This window comes from Propithecus coquereli, unplaced genomic scaffold (assembly GCF_000956105.1).
Source record: "Propithecus coquereli isolate 6110/MARCELLA unplaced genomic scaffold, Pcoq_1.0 Scaffold9, whole genome shotgun sequence".
Classification (NCBI taxonomy): domain Eukaryota; kingdom Metazoa; phylum Chordata; class Mammalia; order Primates; family Indriidae; genus Propithecus; species Propithecus coquereli.
This window is the reverse complement of record NW_012155284.1, coordinates 19,044,045-19,063,739: the sequence shown is the minus strand read 5'-3', so window position 1 is coordinate 19,063,739 and position 19,695 is coordinate 19,044,045. Positions and strand designations below refer to the sequence as shown.

The window sequence follows — 19,695 nt, the reverse complement described above, 5'->3', positions numbered from 1 at the left end:
GGCCTTAAGTACTAATTGTATAAAGTCTTACAAACATAAGCGGTCCTTCAAATTTGAGTATAAATAAAACAAGAAAAAGCAACAGGGAAAAATTCACAAATGTCCAAATATTGCTATTTCTTAAACAAAACTCAATTCACCAGCAAGAGAATTTTAGGAAGTAACAATTTTATAAGAAACAAAACCTATGCTAAATGAACTCAGTCCTTCATTATATGGTTTATAGCTCTGAAAAAAAGAAATTCAAGTTATAAATTAATTTACAATTCTGGAAAATACTTTTTCATGCAGTGTATCTGTAACACTAACTAGAGAATCTATAACTATTATGTAGTCTGTCTCTATCTCAAAGTAGAACAGCCCTTACACAATGGAATCATCCCCAGATATTCTCTGTGCCACCATTTGCTTCCAGTGGCTTCACAAGGCACTCTAGCTCATATCTGAAGATTGTGTATAATGGGTGGTCTAAAATTATTTATGATTTGGGGCTACCTGCAGTGTGCCAATGATACAAACATTTAAGGAGCTAACCAATATATATTTAACCAAGGTAGTCCTATAAGCCATGACAATATGAGAAAACGATATTAATAAAACAGATAACAAATTTTTCCCACTGAACTACACAGTACTTTTTTCATTAACAAATTCACCTCTTTCCAGAGATCAAAGTTAATGATAAAATTGTAAGAGCAAAATGTTTGTGAACCCATCGAAACAAATCACCCTTGTTTTCAAAATATTAACTGAACTTTAGTGTTTAGTGTATCACTAACTGAAAGGACTGTTACTTTGAAACAGTGTGTAAAACTAAAGTGTTTTATGCACAACAAAAGGAAGTCTCACCAAAACTGGTGGTGGCTACTCAAAAGATCCATTAAAAACTATCATTAGTGATTTTAAATGACAACTTATCAAAAATTCACTTAATGTTCACTATGTCAGCTCTTTAGAATGGGTATTTAACTGTAGAGTAAATATAGTATCTTCTGAATATCAGCAACAAATGACAAAGCCAGAGCCCACAGTTAGAGGTTTCCAGACCCAGCAGAAAGAATCTATTATACTGCATAGATCTCTGTCTGTGTTCAAAATACCTAATGATATTTTTCATGTCTACCAGACTTCCTTGAAGAGTACAGTACTGCTTCATATCTTCCTTTCACTGTAACAAAATGTATTAAACAAAACCTTTAGATTAGGTTTAAAAGCAGCTAAAAAACTTCAGGCTGCTCTAGCCTCTAATTATCAGAAGACTGTTACCTGGGAGCTTTGGGCTCTCAAATATCAGAAATTCCAATTAACTTATCATAAAATACAAGCTCTTAGTTTTGAAAAATATACAAAATGCACTGCATAGGTAAATATCTCTTGATTGTCAAGGAAGACAAGATATCAGTCTCAATCATAGATTCATGTTTTGCTTGTATTTCAGTGATCTTTGTTTTTGTAGTTTCCATTTTTCACAGTTTTGGGCAGCCTCTGACCTTTGGTGTAAGCACGGTACCAAAAATGGAGAAAGAGCAGCAGAAAGATGCACCCATAAATCATAATGATGTACAGAAAGACTGGGAACTGGTACTTGCAATCCTCCATGAAAAAGAACTGGCCTATGTGGACGGTGACAATAACAAACTGGACCTAAAAGATGAAAAAGTGAAAAAAAATTGTTCAGATATGAACAGTTACAATTCTTTGCCTACTTATGTTTACACACTCCCCAAGTGCATGGAGTGTACTGTTGGGCAGGGAAGTTCATATTGAAATCTAGCCTCCCTGGAAGTGACAATAGGTGGTACAGTGCCAAAATCCAGATGGGAGTCGGGAACCACTATTCAGTCCTGTCATACTGCAGAATTCCAAGGGGCCCTATTTAAATATTTAAGGGTTGTGCATGCAGCAACCCTTCTACTACTCAGAAAACCAACATAGCAGGTTTGCTTTGGAATCTCTGACTTGAGGCCTTGACGCTGATGAAATGCACATGGGACCACTACCTGGTGGCCTAATTTTCCAGGACAGTCTCAATTTCAAATATTTTGTCCTGTTGTTTAGGCCAGGTATCTCAATTTTTGGAAAATGAAAATATTTTAATTAGAGCCACTCTAATTTTGTAGGAGCCAAAGCATCCCAGACTTCTCATATCTGCCACTTGTCTTCCACTGTCATAGATAAAAATGTATCTTAGCTGCCAACTGAGGCAGAGAATCTACAAGGAATGAAAGAGCACTGGTGGCCCTCCTAGCAGTGCTCAAGGGCTCTGTGAACCAAAACATACTACACAGTCCTAAGAGGGACACTTTCTAAGCTAATGTTCAGATTTTTTGGTTATCATTTTTTCCTGATTAAAAGACAACACGTGTTCTATGAATATTTTAGAAAAGTAAAACTCTATACAGAAGTCCACAATCCATCTAGTTATAACTATGGTTAAGATTTTCACAGTATGTTTTATTATCATTTTATCCTTATCATCATCACCTTTCGTTGCATTATCTTACGAACTTTTATGATACTCCTGCGAAGTACCCACAATTATTCCTCTCATTTTGCAGAAGAGGAAACAAAACCTTGGAAAGGCAAAGCAATGTCTTCAATGATCTATGCATGTGTGTGTTTGTGTATAATTAGCACCTTTGGGATAACAAATGTCTACCCTTTTTTTCCACATAAGTATTTTTCTACATTATTAAAAAGTTTTTACAACATTTAAGAGTGTGTTAAGTGAAAAAAAAAAGCCTAATACAAAATTGCATATGCAGTATAATACAAATCATGTCAAAGGTATACATATATATGCATAAGAGAGAAAAGATAGGTGAGAACAAAATAAAAATATCAGCACTGATTATCCCTGGGTGATGGAATTACGTTTATTTATCTTTTTCTTTGCTAAATTAGGTGTTCTAATTTCTCTACAATGAGCCCACACAATAAAAAAAATACTTTGAAAGAAAGCAATGGTGAGTAATTTTCATGACTTCATAGTATTCCAAAATATGAATTAAAATAATATATTTCACCATTTCCTTATGGTTAAGCATTTAGATTGTTGCCTATTTCAGATACAATAAATAACTATGCAAGGACATACTCTGCTCTTGATTTAGGATCCTTACAGATTAAAACATCAATCTCTCACCTGGAAGAATATGTTATTTGAATGTAACAAATTTCATTTACCAAGTTATAGATTTTAATAAAAATTAAGCTTCAACAGATCTAAACCCAAATCCATACTTTCTCCTTCATGTTACGAGCAGGATATGAAACTGAGTTACTACAAACTGCAAATGTGGAAATACAAGGATGGCAGGATTCTCCTTTTAATAGAAATCAATAAAATTTAAAGCAAATCACCATCTCAAACCCACAGTAATTCTTCAAAAAAATTAAATGCCATATATTTTTAGAATTAATAATATATAGGTATTATTAGGTCTAAACTGAGGCCTTTGCTATTTCAAACATTGTTTACTTACAGGCAGTATTCAAATTACATAATGCATATATATGGGCCTACCACCCCTCACATTTAATTCTCACAATAATTTTTTTTTTTTTTTTTTTTGAGACAGAGTCTCACTGTGTTGCCCGGGCTAGAGTGCCGTGGCGTCAGCCTAGCTCACAGCAACCTCAAACTCCTGGGCTCAAGCGATCCTCCTGCCTCAGCCTCCCGAGTAGCTGGGACTACAGGCATGCGCCACCATGCCAAGCTAATTTTTTCTATATATTTTTAGTTTGTCCAATTAATTTCTTTCTAATTTTTAGTAGAGACGGGGTCTCGCTCTTGCTCAGGCTGGTCTCGAACTGCTGAGCTCAAACAATCCGCCCGCCTCGGCCTCCCAGAGAGCTAGGATTACAGGCGTGAGCCACCGTGCCCGGCCCACTCACAATAATTTTTATTGATTTGAGGAAAGACAGACTAATAAATGTTAGGACTACATAGGTAGGGACACAGAAAGGTTCATCACTCCCTCAAAGTCACTTAGGGACTAGAATACAGAATTTCTAATTTCTAATTTAGTATTATGCCTATTGAGGGTCACATAATTTGGGGATTATTTTGATCATGAATATATTTATTGTTGTATAAATGTATAACATAATATAAAGATGATATGAAAATACACATACTGGTTTATTTGTCCAAGACTCTTTGTTACCAAATATGCTTTATTTTCAACAAAGTTCCTGATAAAGTTCATTTAACGTAGAAAGAGTAACTATGGCATGCCTTCTAGGGGCCAGACACTACACTCCTAACGTTTTGTAAACTTTGTTCTTTATTTAGTGAATATCCTAATTCACACTGAAGACGAGTGACTCCAGTTTAGTTTTATATCTGGTTATAAAGAAAGTTAATTACTCACAAGCTGTAATGATGTCAAATATTTTTTCCACCACAAATACTTCTGGTAGGCAGGTCCCAATGCACATATCCCATAGTAGGTATACATGACTACATGTACAGCTGTATTTAGAAAGGCATGGAATGTTCCCAAACCACCTGGAAAATAAAATTGTTGTAACATGGGGGCATTGTTCCCTAAAATGAAACACATTTTTGTCTGAACTGAGATTTTAGTATAATTATCTCTTAAATTTTAGTAGGAAGAAAATATCAAACCTGTTAAACAGCCATCACATTAGAGAGAGCTAGATAATGTATTTCATAAAATATACAAATCTTATAAAGTAAATTAACACGTCTTTATTTATTTTGTTGTATCTTTACCTTAAGATGGACTCATGATTCGGGTTTACTTAGCAAATTTAGTTGAGTTACCTTTTAAATATGTTATGCTGCTAAATAATAGTAGTAAAATTCAATTTTTAGTGAAGATTAACATAGATAAAGTACACAAAGTACATTAATCTTAAGTGTACAACTTGATGATTTTTCTCAGACGTATAAACCCACATAACGACCAAAATCAAGATATAGAACATTTCCAAAACTACATGAGACTCCCATCTGCCCCTTTGAAGAATATACCCCTCCCAAGGTAACCTTTATTCTGACTTCTATCATCAACTATCAGTTTTGCCTGTTATTAAACTTGACATGAATGGAATTACATAGGATATCCTCTTTTGTGCCTGCCTCAACATAATGTTTCCAGTCATGCATGTTAGTGTGTATATTAGTAGTCTGTCTTTTTACTACTCTGTAGTATTACACTATGTGAATGTATCACTATTTATCCATTCTCCTATTGAAAGACATTTGGGTTATTTCTAATTTGGGCTATTTTAAATAAAGATTCTAAGAATATTTTATACATGTCATTGTGTGAAATCAAATTCACTTTTCCCACCATCGATAATTTTCATTAAATAATTTTGGCAGTAAAACCACTGGCTTTCATAAGTAAGCTATGTCAAATTTGCTTTAATCAATTATTGTTTTTCCAAAATAAATATCTATTAACTGTTAAACCATCCTTGCTTACTGCTTTCATTTGATTGTGTCTTCCCATCTTGGTTTTCCTCTTTTAATTTTACCACATCTCCTACTGATCACCTTCAATTTAGAACAGAAGCAAAGAAAAGGGTATTTCAGTTGTCTTTAGCTATGCTACTAGTACAGGGCAAGGGGTAACAGGTTGATGATGGGGAAAAAAACCAAAAAAATCTTCTTTAGGGTCTTTTTCCTATGAGGAACAATCTAGAAGAATCTGTATTCTTTTTTTTTTTTTGAGACAGGATCTCACTCTATTGTCCCACGTAGAGTATGGTGGCATCATCATAGTTCACTGCAACCTCAAACTCCTGAGCTCAAGCAATCCTCCTGCCTCAGCCTCCCAAGTAGCTGAGACCACAGGTGTGTGCCACCATGCCCCACTAATTTTTGTATTTTTTGTAGAAACAGTCTCGCTGTGTTGCTTGGGTCTTACTGTGTTGAACTCCTGAGCTTAAGCAATCCTCCTGTCTTAGTCTCCCAAAGTGCTAGGATTACAGGCGTGAGCCACCGTACCCGGCCGAAATCTGTATTCTTTATGTACAACCTGACTCAACTAGTAACGCTGACCTGGAATTTAAATTTTTCTCTAAAATATTCTATTTTCTTAATACCAGTATTCTTTAATTCTAGAAATAAAGCAAAACCTCATAAATTCAGACTAATTGCGGTAGAGGAAGGACTGAATTCATAAATACTATAAACTACAGAAAGTTAAAAGGAAACTACAAACGTATCACTTCTAATATAATCTTCTAAGGAAAAATGTCATAAAACACAGAAATTACTTTTTAATAATTATTCATAATTGCAGCTATTCTAGATATTTCTAGATACTACCACTGCTAAAGAAATCCTTTAAAATAACCTGTTTTGAATAATTACTTGTAAATAGTTAAACATTCCCTCCAAGTCTCATTTACGCTATGCTGTGCTTCATCAACTGTCTCCTTCTGACTAGAGTAAATCAAATTTTAGCTAATCTCTCAATTATCACAAATTTCAAGTCAGGAGGAACTGAATTAATGAAGCTTATTATCAACTTTCCAACTATTATTATGTACATTTGGACTGGTCTTCTTTCCCAAAAGAAATTTGAATAAATCAATTACAGTGGTATAAAAACACACTTTGTAGGGTAACTTAACAATGGAGTAGTTGTCTATTTCTGATAGTTTAGGAGTCAAGCTGCTGAACATGGGATAAGCCAAATAATATACACACAGGAAATCTATTTCATCCTTGACATGGAGCTATATGAGAGCCTTTCCTACCAAGACGCCTCTCCCATTATTTGGTAGAGCAGTGTCTATTTTCCATTTCAACACTTTCGCCATTTAAATGTCTGAAAATGCGACTCCTATAGACAGGGATTTAACAAAGCACCAGCGTAGCTAAGAGTGTCAGTAAGGGTTACTGATCAAAATAAGCTAGCAAATAAAATTAACATATTTACTTTCTCTAGTTATGATTATTTTCTAAGTTATTTTAACAAGTTTATTTACAGAATAATCACATTTTAATTAATAATGCTTTCTGTATCTTTGGGAGGCTTTTCTAGTAAATATCGTCTAAGTTTGCTTTATGACTATGAGTCTGAAAACAAACACCTCAGAATAAATTACAATGTTAGTGCTGTCACATTTTATTCTTTTGCTTTGGAAAAAATAAAGGAATCACCTAGGTAATTATCACAATTCTCCATATCTCTTGGAGGGTATATATGCATAATTAATACAAAAACCTGCCACAGAAATATCTTCATCATATTCAAGAGAAAAGTTGGATTGCCATTATCCCAGCAGGAGTATGGCAGGCAAATAGGAAATTAAATACTAGATAAAGACCAGCTGTGCTCAAGTTTTTACAGATAGTTTAAACTGGACAGTTTCATTCCAGGAATGGAAATTGGTGCCAAATCACATTTCTGGAAATAGCGCTTGTTGCTGTGCTTGTCATTGAATAGGTATCAGGTATGCTGAACAAGTGTTTGCTAGAATTCCACACCTAAGACTGAACAGAAATGCCAACTCATGGAAATATGAGAGAGAAGAAAACATTATTTTCTACTATTTACATTTTGTGAAGAAGAAAGGGGATTAAGGTGTGGATAAGGAACCCATTATAAAGTGACTGATGTCCATAACCATGGAAACACACAAAAATTGAGGTATATCATAGTTTAAATTTTCGTTATTGAAAACCATTGCTTGTTTTTGAAATGGAAGCTAGACTATTAACGGACTCAAATGTAGAAGTTAGAAAAATGTTCAGCTCTATTCTTTAAATAAAATTTATATTTCCCCTTATTGAACTCTTTAATATAGAAAAACTGGAAAATACAGAGAATGGGAGGGAAAATAAAGAAGGGAAGGGAAATCACTTTTTGTTTCAATATCTCCAAATCACCTCTGTTTACATTCTGGAATATTGCCTTCTAATCTTTTTTTCTATTTATATTTATTTTTCAGTGTTGTGATACAGTATTCTGGTCTCATGGAAGAAATGAGGATAAATAAATTCTAAGGGTGTGAAAGCACCTTTTCTAGCATACTTTAAAAATAGAATAGTCATCTTTTTCTGATAATTTAGGAGTCATATTGCTTAACGGTGAAGATGAGCTAAATGCCTCTCAGTATCATTTTCATCTCACAATTATACATACGCAAGAAATCATAATCACTCTATTAGTGAATGTTTAGGTATTTTCCAATTTCTCATCAACATAAATAAGGTGTCAATGTATATCACTGCAGAAAGAACTGAGAGGGACTATATGCATATGAGAGGAAACAAAAACACAGAAACTAAGGAGAAGTAAAATAATGGAGATCAAATAATACAGCTACCCTTGATTTGAGAAATGGACACAGCTGAGACTATGTTGCCCTAATGTAAGGTAAATTTTTACATGAACACACATCATAAGAAAAACAGCTACATTTACTTAAAAAAAATTCCTCAACAGGTAAATGCCAATTTGGGGCAAGGAGGTACTTTACACAACTGGAAAATCTGAAGCCTGTAAGCTATGGTAGGAACAGCCCTGAACCCACGATTCACAGCCTGTGTGGATCCTCTGCATTCTGGCATCCCCTTCCTGCCACTGGCTTATCTGTGTCCTTTTCATGCTCTGAGACATGTGCATTCCCCGCTCCTCCCATGCCTACAGGGTCTAGAATTCAAATAAGAGTTCCTCAATTGTGGGTCCCCTTTTCTGTTAGTCTAGCAGAGTCGGAATTCCTAACAGAGGCAAGCTATTCACAGAAATATTAAAGCATTACCTAATATGGGGTACAGCCCTATTTAAAGACTTCTTAAATTTAAGAAACTAGAAAAAAATAAATCCCTCAATCAAATTTTACTAAGGCAAAAATATATCCTTGGGGATAACATTATTTAAAATGTTATGACAGGATAAAATTACTTCCACACATAAGACTGAACAGAAATGCCAATTCATAGAATGTATGAGAGAGAAGAAAACATTATTTTCTACTATTTACATTTTGTAAAGTGGAACTGTTTTCTCCAATTCTAGATGTTCAGAAGAATAAAATGAAACAAACAAAAGAGCTTGTTGGCCAAGCTTTTTACTTAAACTATTTTTGACCTTAAAAACAGTATCAATGCATCCTTCAATATAGTAAGATGCTTTGGGAAGTTGAGATAACCACAATTTGATGCATCTTTAAAGAGCTGTCAGGGGCTGGGGTGTGTGTTAGCTACAAGAAATTTGAAGGCAAACAAGACATGGAACTTGAGCTAAACATTCTAACTTCCGGGGACCATATCTAACTATACTGCTATACAGCCAATTTTACCATTTTACTTATTTCTTTATTGAAAGACATTTAATAAGACTCAAATAAAATCCAAGCAAAACAACTAAAAATATGTATAGAAGAATGTGCCCCAAAGTTATGCATATCTAAAGAGTAGGGAGAATCTAATTAAGAATTCTATGGTTATGTTTCAGATAATAATTAATGAAAGTCAGATGTTTAACCAAAGTGACTTTTTGATTTTTTGAGTTTCTTAAAATCAAATTTAAGGATAAAATTTTTGTACATAGCATATAAAAATGTTATCATTTATAACACATGATCCCAATTTTCCCCTGGCTACCTGCAGCAAATTTGACTCCAAACCACCAGGTCCATGGCATAATGGTATGATGGAAGACATGAAGGAAAGTCACTTGGTTATTTTTCTTACGCAGAACAAAAAAGACCTGAAATAATTTAAAGAATATCAAGTTCATATAAAAGCATATGGTAATTTATGAAGTATTACACAAATATTGGCAAAGTACAAACTAGTTCATATCATAATTTGCTTTGAAAGTCATAGCATGCTTACAGAAGCAGCTGATTCTGCAAGGGAGAGCTCAAAAATTAACTAGTATGAAAGAATTTAGGTAGAATGCCTAGTCATGGGAGGAACCAATAAAAAGGTGAAAAGAAATTTTACATGGTCTGAAAAATCAAAGATATGAAGAATATGGCTAAAAATTATTGAAAGAAATAGCATTAGTAAAAAAACCCACCAGTGGAAAAACTCAAAGAGTTAATTTGAGAAATATGATAAAAAAGAAGCAAAGCTGCAAAGGAAAAATGAGAAAAGGAACGAAGGCACCATTCAGACTGAACATATCCTGTGGTTTGTAGAAATCCTACAAACAAAAGGGTAGAAGTTTTGGTGGAGGGGATGTTTAAAAAATATTCTACAGCAAAATTCAGCTAAGTTAGACTTTTAAATACAGGACTAAACAGAATTGTACAAAGAAAAGTATTAATAGGACTATTTGAGAAATGTAGTTTAGGGGACATAGAAGCAGCAACAGTTTCCATATGGAAGCTAGAACTGAGAACCTGCAAAGCAGACTAGGAAGCCAAAATGCATTCACTTATGCCCATGGAAGAAGGCAGTGTGGTGCAACAGAAAAAGCCATAAACTATCAATCTGGGTCCTAGTCCCAGACAGTATCAGCATTCCTCTGGGTAGGTCACTTAACTTCTTGGCTTTAATTTTATTTATTTATTTATTTTTTTCAGAGTGAGGGCTCTGGACTAAATCAATGATTCTCAACTCTGGCTGCATATTAAATATCCAAGAAGTTTTTTAAAAATAGCCATGCCTGGTCTCCGCTACAGATCATTTGGCATCAAATGGCTTGGTTTAGCTTGGTTTTCCCCAATGCAATTAATTCTACTGCACCATGAAGGGTGAAGACCACACAGGTTCTCAAAGTGGTCCCTGGACCAACAGTACTAGCACCCTCTGAGAACTTGTTAGAAATGCAAATTCTGGAGCCCCACTCAAGACCTGTTGAATCAGAAACTGTGGGGATGGGGGTCTAGGAATCTGTATTTTAACAAGCCCTGCAGGGGATTGTAATGCATGCTAAAATTTGAGAACCACTGGATTCTATGCTTACTAAAGCCCCTTCCAGTTCTAACATTATATGATTAGTCAACCAAGAAGGTGAAGCATGTTGAGATTTCCTATAAGAAATGTAGTGGTGTATATTCCAAAGAGAGAACACACTTGTCAGTCTCAGAGCCAGAACTGGTTCCAAATAACTAAGATACACTTTCCACAAAGATATAATAAGTATCCAGCTTTCCTAAGCTACTTTGTAAACAAAGGCTCATGGCTTTCTCCTCCCATCACAGACTCTCCTCCATGGCACTTGCTTCTCCCAGGACCAAGTTCAGAGGGGATCCTCACCAGGATCTGAAGTACGAGGAGACAAGGCCCAATAAGCACAGACTTCAGAAAGGCAGCTGGAAATAGTTTTGGCATTCCCAAAATTACTGATACCCCAGGGGTAACTTATGTCCTCTGTTCTTTGCTTTCTAAACTTGATTCATAAAACAACTGTCATCCATCTACATAAAGATGCGCAGTTTTGCACTATATGTGACGGTTACATGCTTATCTTAATCAAGTGGTAGCTATACAAAAAAACCTTTTGGAGTTTGCAAAATACTGAAAAATAAACTTATCCTATCTGTTCTCTAAAATTACTGATAATAAAAGGTAAAAAGATAACAGTAGGTGTGCCTGAGGAGGAGAGATAACCAAAGACATCAGACAGCTGAACTCTGGCAGTTTATTTCTTTCATTAAAACAATAAACATTTACTACCATAAATGTGGTGACCACATACTCACAGTATCTAAAAGCTCAATAAATTTGGAGAAGTAATAAAGCCAGCAGGTACGTGCCATCTGCAGAAACACACATAGATATGAATTTATTTCATTTTTTACATGGAAGAAAAGTTTATATTTTACAATTTTGGTAAAATGCGCATCACAAATTACCATCTGAATCATTTTCAGGGTATAGCTCGGTTAATTACATTCACATTGCTGGGCAACCATCACCACCCTCCATTCATGGAACTCTTCTCATCTTGCAAAACTGAAACTCTGTGCCCATTAAACAATAACTCCCCATTCACCTTTACGCCCCCATTTGTTTCTATAAATTTGACTACTCTAGGTACCTCATATAAATGGGTATCGAGCAGTATTTGTCCTTCTGTGAATGCATTATTCCATTTAGCAAACTGTCATCAAGGTTCATCCATGTTGTACCATGAGTTAGAATTCCTGTCCTTTCAAAGGCTGAACATTATTTCATTCTATGTATGTACCATATTTTTAAATCCATTTCATCCATCCGAGGACATCTGATTGCTTCCACCTTCTAGCTATTGTGAACAATGCTGCTATGAATGTGAGTATACAAATCTCTTTGAGTCCCTGCTTTCAATTTTTTTAGGTATATACCCAAAAGTGGAATTGCTGGATCTTAATGGTAATTCTATTTTTTAAATTTTTTGAGGAACTAGATATTAATTTATTTTTAAATCCAAGAAATTCCAAAAGAAAAGCACCAATTTTCATGTTACAGAAAATTGTACACTTGACTTTATTTCCTGTAATTTTTAGCTTTATTTCCCCTGACACATATAATCTGATAATTGAGTCATTTGCTCATTCTAAATTCACATCCAATGCCACAGAATCCAAAAAGTTTTAACATTGATTTTGAGTTACAAGTTTTTCCAAAAAGAAACTTACCCGCAAAGCTGTGGGTGACTGTGAATAGTCAACAATTTCACATTGAAATGAATAACCTGTACCCCAGCCAGACATCATAAACTGCAAGAGAGACATGCATATTAAAGAAGGAAAGCATCTGCTCAGCAGCTGCGACAAAGGTAGCTTTGATTGTGTCTCTTCATTAGGTTACCAGCTGAGTCAGCAGTCACTGCGCAGGTAAAAGCAGCTAGAACAATTACAAATTACAAACACGCTTGATATCAAAGTCTGATTTTCAAAACTGCAAACTGATATATATTATTTATATAAACTATGTTCTGACTAAAATGCCCATCTGGGGGAATGATTATTGTAATATAGTGAAGAACAAAACACTGGGAGTGTTTTGTTTAAACAGCAAATACTGGTAGGCAATTTATCTTAAGTATATCTATATATGTGGGTGTATTTGTGTACTCTTAAAGGGAATACCTGGTCTGTCTTTTCTGGCAATGTCTAATCTTTCCAGTTAGTCAATAAATAAATGAGCAAACCAAAATTCCTCAATGTACTCATGAGGTGGCTGTGACAACTGGGCTCTTCCTGTCCTTGGCTAATGGGTATGAGGCGAAGTGGTAGTCCATGGCTCACGTATTGCTTTTGCTTTGGTTTCACAAGACAAGTAAAAGAGAAAAATGCTCTTGTTAACAATGAGAGTGCATAGGCCGGGCGCGGTGGCTCACACCTATAATCCTAGCACTGTGGGAGGCAGAGGCGGGAGGACTGCTTGAGCTCAGGAGTTCAAGACCAGCCCTAGCAAGAGTGAGACCTCGTCTCTACTAAAAGTAGAGGAAAAAAAATGAGCTAGATATGGTGGTACGCATCTGTAGTCCCAGCAACCTGGGAAGCTGAGGCAGGAGGATCGTTTGAGCCTAGGAGCTAGGCTGCAGGGTACTGCAGCCCAGGGTGACAGAGTGAGACTTTGTCTCAAAAAAAAAAGAAAAAAAAAAACAATAAGAGTGAAATCTGGCAGGCCTTAATTCCAACACACCCACGAAGTGACCTAAGACTGGTAGTGAGAAGGTGGTGAGAAGAAAAAGCCTATTGTTGATAAGTCTGAACTGTAATTCAAAGATTATACTGACATTCTTTCAGTCTGATGGTGGGAAGATCTTCTTTTAAAACAGTATCTGAAAATGAAAAATCAAGGGCTCTAATTTTATATTAATGCATACATTAAATGGTTGGCTTAATTTAGGGTACTGACAATATGATCAGCTCTTCTGCAACTTCTTATTCTCACAAATGCCAACATCCTCCCTGGAATGTCTTCTTTCTCAGTATAATGGTTAAATCATTTTCTGCCATTGAAGCAAATCTTAAATTTCTATTTTTAATTACCATTAAAGCTTAAATGACAACTTAACAATAAATTAAATTCAAAAAACAAAAGCCTCTGAGGCATTATCAGAATAATATTTCAATGCTGCAAAGAAAAGAAACAAAGGAGAATGACAACTACTAGACTACAGTATTTAAAAACACACCATCATTTTCTGATATTAGCTTCTTGCTTAATTTATAAGGTAATTTAATCACACTGTTGATTTGGTGAGTTATGATATCTTGAAAATGAAGACCAGAAAAGTATAAGACATACATTTCACGAATGTGAAAAAAATCTCACAAAAAGAAGTCAATAGATTTCCCCAAAGGAACAAGGGAATGTGACACAGAAATGGCTAAATCTGTTTTACAAAATCCAGCTCTGTCAGTGAGTGTCCTCAGATTCTCTTGTGCTCAGACTCATCTCTGACTAACGCAAGTAACACTCTTAAGTCCAGGAGCCATTTACGTGAACTGTGATGACTGATTCTCCACCTTCGCCTACCCCAAACAACTGCTGTGTTGAACAGAAGTTGTGTGAATTGGCCTTCTACGGGGTCTTAACTGGTCTCCGTTTGTTAGTGTCTGAGCACATTCAAACAATCAGTATAAAATAAGGCACCTGAGTTCCTTTAGTCTGATGCGCTTCTCTTTCACCTTCTTCATATTTGGCCTATCATCCCTAGTGGAGGTGTTTTCTGTGTATACCAAATGAAATTACACTGCACACAACAATCTGTATGTCTGAGTGTGTCATCAGCAGAAGACATGCTGCTCAGGTGTCAAAAGTCTTTGCTTAAACAGAGAGTAGAACCTAATGTTTTTCTGATATTAAGTTTAAGAACATTCTAACAGTGATGCTCTTTTACATATATGTCTGTATTCCAGGCTAGCAATAAGAAAAAGCAGTGATTTATGTTTGGCAGGTAATAAACTCTGAAAGTGGCATGTAAGTGACTCAAGTATTAGTGGTAAATGGGAGATAGGAACTCTCAAATCGAGATTTTTCAAACCTCCTTTTACACTGTAATTGATAAAATAGGAACTGAAACTGACTGGTTATGATTTGGATTCCTCCCAAGACTGAGAGATATATTTAAGGATATCACAATCGAGGATATGAGCAGACACAGAACCGAAGAACACCAGAGCATGGAGAGAGCTGAGGACACTTGGTTCTGTCCAGATCCAACTGGCTTTATAAAATGAGAGAGCTTGAGGCCCAGAGAGGTTAAGCAACTTACTCAAAATTAGGCAGCTAGTTAGTAGCAGAACCGGGACTAACTAGCCGCAGGTCTCCTGGCTTCCATGTGTGTTCTCAACACTATACTATAACATGCTATATCCCACCTCTGAGAACTCGTTTAGAACTTGCATTTTCTTTGCTCCCATCTCCAGTACTCTTTCCCTTTCAGTTGCTCATACTCTAGAAGGGACAGTAAGAGTGGCCTGTGAGCTAATTTTGGAAATAAAGAAGAAATGGAAAGCAGCAGAGTGAGTCCAGACTTTAGGGGAGGACTGTGAGAAATAAGGCCGAAGTAGAGTTAAAGTGATCCCATCAGGCGGATCTGCAGCAGGAGTCGGGTTGGAAGGAAGCATGTGGAGAGGCTATGGGGTCATGAGAGGTCAGAGGGGCTGTGCTGGGCCCTCGTGAGCCAGTCATGACTAAGCATAATCTATGCTGTAAAGGAAGTAAAAAAAAAAAAAAAAGAGGATGAGGAAGCCAGAGTGGGAAAAAAAGCAAGGAATCCCAGAAAAGAAGAAACGTGAGGGCAGCTGAGGCACAGTAGTAGCACAGGGGGAGAGAGAGAACCCATGAATTTCCTGTTGGGTCCTGGAAGATCGCCATCTCTCTTAATGACAGTTAAGGAACAGGCTCCCTCATCTACTGCTTTGTATTGGTCTACGTTTTCTGTTTCCCCCACAGCCCAATAAACCAAACCAAAACAGTCCACCATCCCATAGCTCGCCAGAGCATGCAGAAACCAAAGGTTCCTACCAGGACAATGACATTCATTACAGAGTCAAGATCAACTCTGATATCAGACAGACCTGAGTTCAAATGTCAGTCCTCCACTTACCAGCTATGTTATTTTACATTACTTAATTTCTGAGTACGAGTTTCCTCAAAACTAACATTTATGGATTCATTCAATCATCTATTAAGGCTAAATATGTGCTAGTCCCTGGACTACATGTTACTTTTTCTCATTACCCATAAGGTAGATTTTACTGAGATCTTCTAATGAGTTTATTATTTGGCCTATTACATAATGATATTTTGGCAAATACCTGCTCTAGTGAGATCAGTTTCTAAAATTCATTAAATCTCAAAGGTTGCCCTCATAGGCATAACCAAAACCATAATGACATAAATAGGAAGACTTGGGCAAAATTCTCCCATTAGGAATACTGAAGACACTTGCCTCATAACACATATACACAGAAAAGAGTACTATGAAAAAATTGTATGTTATCATTGCTCTCTTGAGTTCAAAGGGCTTTCGATTCTCCATGAGCTTTGGTCCCAGAGAAGTGACAAAATAGACATAGAGTCCCAGGATGATGGTTTGTGGCAGAGGTGAGGACATGAGGAGCCAATCTTCAACTCTTGGATCTAAGAGAAAAACAATATGTAAGTACACACCCACTTAGCCAAGAGATATCTGACAGCAACCAATATTTCTTTAAGCAAGCACCTAGATCCCAACATTGACGGTGGACTATTAGGGCAACGATCACTAGTGTCTTTAGGAAGGGTGAAAAGAAATGACCAGGAATAGTGACACATGCTGTAGCTGGAAACAGTGAAGCTGTCACCATCCCTAAGCCCAGGGCTGGGGGAGGTAGTAGTTATCAGAACCCAAAAGGAGAGAGTCACACGGAGAAGCCTTCCGGAAGAGGAGCTGTGTTATGCACTGAATATTTGTGTCTCCCTCAAAATTCTTACGGTGAAATTTTAACCCTGAATGTGACAGTATTAGGAGGTGAGGTCTTTGAGAGGTGATTAAGTCACTAGAGTGGAGCCCTCATGCATGGGATTAGTGCACTTATAAAAGGCACCCCAGGGAGCTCTCCTTCCCACTTTCTCCCATGTGAGAATACAGTAAGAAGATGGCAGTCTGCAACCCAAAAGAGGGCCCTCACCAGAACCTGACCATGCTGGCATCCTGAGCTCAGACTTCCAGCTTCCAGAACTGTGAGAAATAAATTTCTGTTGTTTATAAACCACCTAGTTCATGGTAACTTGTTGTAGCAGCCTGAATGGACTACCTGTGCCAACCTGTGACCATCAGTTGAGGGATTTGGCCAGCCCAAGACAATTCTGCAAGTAAAGGGCCAGAGGAAGAGATACCCCAACTCCAACTTCCTCCCTTTCTCTGATCTCCTGGGAGATTGGTTGAACCCAACCAGAAACCAGAGGGCAGGGGAGCAAACCTAAGCATATATTTTTTACTGGTCACTCTCCAGGGCCCAGCACAGACTGCAAAGTGGATCTGGAGAAGAAGACACCAAGCAACATTCCACCATCCAACTATAACCTCTAACTAAAACTAACATTTTAGTTTTTCCATTCAGATATTCTTTTATATGTGAAAATATGTTTGTGTTTATAGCTTTTCTTAACTTTCTTCTTAACTCAAGAAAACTGGCACTCTTCCACAAATACTGTATCATGCAATCATAGAATGAAAAAGGACCTTAGCATTTCCAAGTACCCAAAGTGTGGGTTCTAAGTGTTCAAAATGTGAGCTAATCGATCTAATATTCTGAGCAAAAAAACAAAAAAAATGTATTGGCCTCACAACCGTGTAAACAGAAATTAACCTGATCACTGCCAGTTCCAGGCCAATGGCGTTGGATCAATTAAAAATTGCAACTCAGGATGAAATGTAATTAATTCTTGAATAATTTCAAGTAGTTCAGGTGTAATTTTACTAAATAGCCACATGAAACCAGAGCATTATGGAAAAAAAAATATGGATAAGTTTCCAGGATCATCTGACTCAAAGCTGAGTCCTGACTAACCTCAGGATGCTCAGATTCATCCCTTTTATCAACTGGAAAGGAAGAGGGGAATGCAGCTCTTGCTTGTTAAAGCTGCTCATTATGTGGCCAATTACTGACGAATTTTGAATACCTCTGTTAAGTCTGACTCCTCTTCTACCGAATTTCTTCAATAGAACTCTGCAACTGATAGATAACTCACTTGGCCTCAATATTAGTGCTGAAGAGCTTACATTTGACAGTTGGATGTGCCTGGCTTTAGCTAGTAAAGATGATTTTTTTTCTGCATTTAAATGGGCCTCCCTCAAAAATACTGACAGATGCCACTGTCTCCAAAATAAGTAAAAATAAATAAATAAAGCAAGAGTCAACATTGAGCTCTAGGCTGGGCACAGTGGCTCACGCCCGTAATCCTAGCACTCTGGGGAGCCGAGGCGGGAGGACAGCTTGAGGTCAGGAGTTCAAGACCAGCCTGAGCAACAGGGAAACCCTGTGTCTACTAAAAATAGAAAAATAGAAAAATTAGCTGGGTGTCATGATGTGCTCCTGTAGTCCCAGCTACTCAGGAGGCTGAGGCAGGAGGATTGCTTGAGCCCAGGAGTGGGAGGTTGCTGTGAGCTATGATGACGCCACGGCACTCTACTTAGGGCAACAGAGTGAGAGTATGTCTCAAAAACAAAAACAAATAAACAACAACAAAAACAAACATTCAGTTCTAAAACGGGTCCCTGGACGTTTAGGAATTTAACATATGATTAAGGAAGCCCCATAAACAAGGAGGGAAGGGAAAAATTATTCAACAATTGTTGATAGGAAAACACTACTTAGGAGAAAAATGAGTTTGTTCCTTATCTTATATCCCATACAAGCATGTTCCAAACCATGCAATGGAAGCAAGATATTTCAAGACTTTCCACAAAAAGTGGAGAAAGGACTACTAGAAGGCTGAGTAAAGCAGGTTGCTTTACTGCAGGATTTCTTAGTACTTCATGTTCGTTGTGAATTGGCAAGATAGGAAAGGTGATATGTGGTATTTGGCCATGGAACACTGATTTCTTTTTTTTTGTAGAATGCCATTTAACATCTTATGGAACTAATGGCTTGTGGAACGCAGTTTGGGAAATATAGCCATTTGTTAAAAATAAATTTATAAATTAAACCATGAAAGATTAGGTAGTGATAAGGAAAGATAAACAGCAGATTATTTTGAGATATAGTAATGGAGAATATAAAATTTTGTAGTTGGTTAAACACAGGGAATGAAAGATAGGTAGAAGTTAAGAAAAATATTCAGATTTTTTTTGTTTAGATAACTATATCATCACTTAGACTGGGAACACAGGATTATGAGCAGGATTGGTCAAGAAGAGATGGCTTCTGTTTTAGAACATCTTACAGTTAGGGTGCCTGCAAAACATTCACGTAAAGACTTTCATAGGCAGCTCGATATATGGACCTGGAATTAGGAGAGAGATCTGGGCCAGAGAAGTAGGTTTGGAAGTCGCTATTACGTAAATGCTGAACAATAAAAGCAGTGAGAGTCTTAGGAAAAGTGGGCAGAGTGCGGAGAATCAGTGGTACAGTCAGAACCCTGAGGACTCAGCATCCACAGGAAGACAGAAGAGAAAACTGCACAGAAGACTCAGAAAGAATTGCTAGAGAGGTAGAATAAAAACCGCAAAAGTGAGATATCCTGAAGCCAAAGGAAAAGTGAATTTCTGGAAGGAGTCAAAGTATCAATGATTGAAATTGACAGATAAGTTAATTAGCTTCATT

General features: G+C 36.7%; 1 protein-coding gene across 2 annotated transcripts in view; it reads right to left on the bottom strand.

Moving 5' to 3' along the window:
* Window positions 1–1,268: 1,268 nt before the first annotated feature.
* The window catches only part of ELOVL7 (ELOVL fatty acid elongase 7), a 28,259-nt gene continuing 9,832 nt past the window's right edge, over window positions 1,269–19,695 (bottom strand). The window contains exons 2-7 of one of the 2 annotated variants that reach the window (XM_012664550.1): window positions 16,338–16,528; window positions 12,565–12,645; window positions 11,647–11,703; window positions 9,596–9,701; window positions 4,377–4,513; window positions 1,269–1,644 (exon numbers count right to left, since the gene is read on the bottom strand). In XM_012664550.1, coding sequence (XP_012520004.1) covers window positions 1,435–1,644; window positions 4,377–4,513; window positions 9,596–9,701; window positions 11,647–11,703; window positions 12,565–12,645; window positions 16,338–16,528 — 782 coding nt within the window. In that variant the 3' untranslated portion in view covers window positions 1,269–1,434. The remainder of the gene's footprint in view (window positions 1,645–4,376; window positions 4,514–9,595; window positions 9,702–11,646; window positions 11,704–12,564; window positions 12,646–16,337; window positions 16,529–19,695) is intronic. The other variant, XM_012664551.1, reaches the window with a different exon arrangement.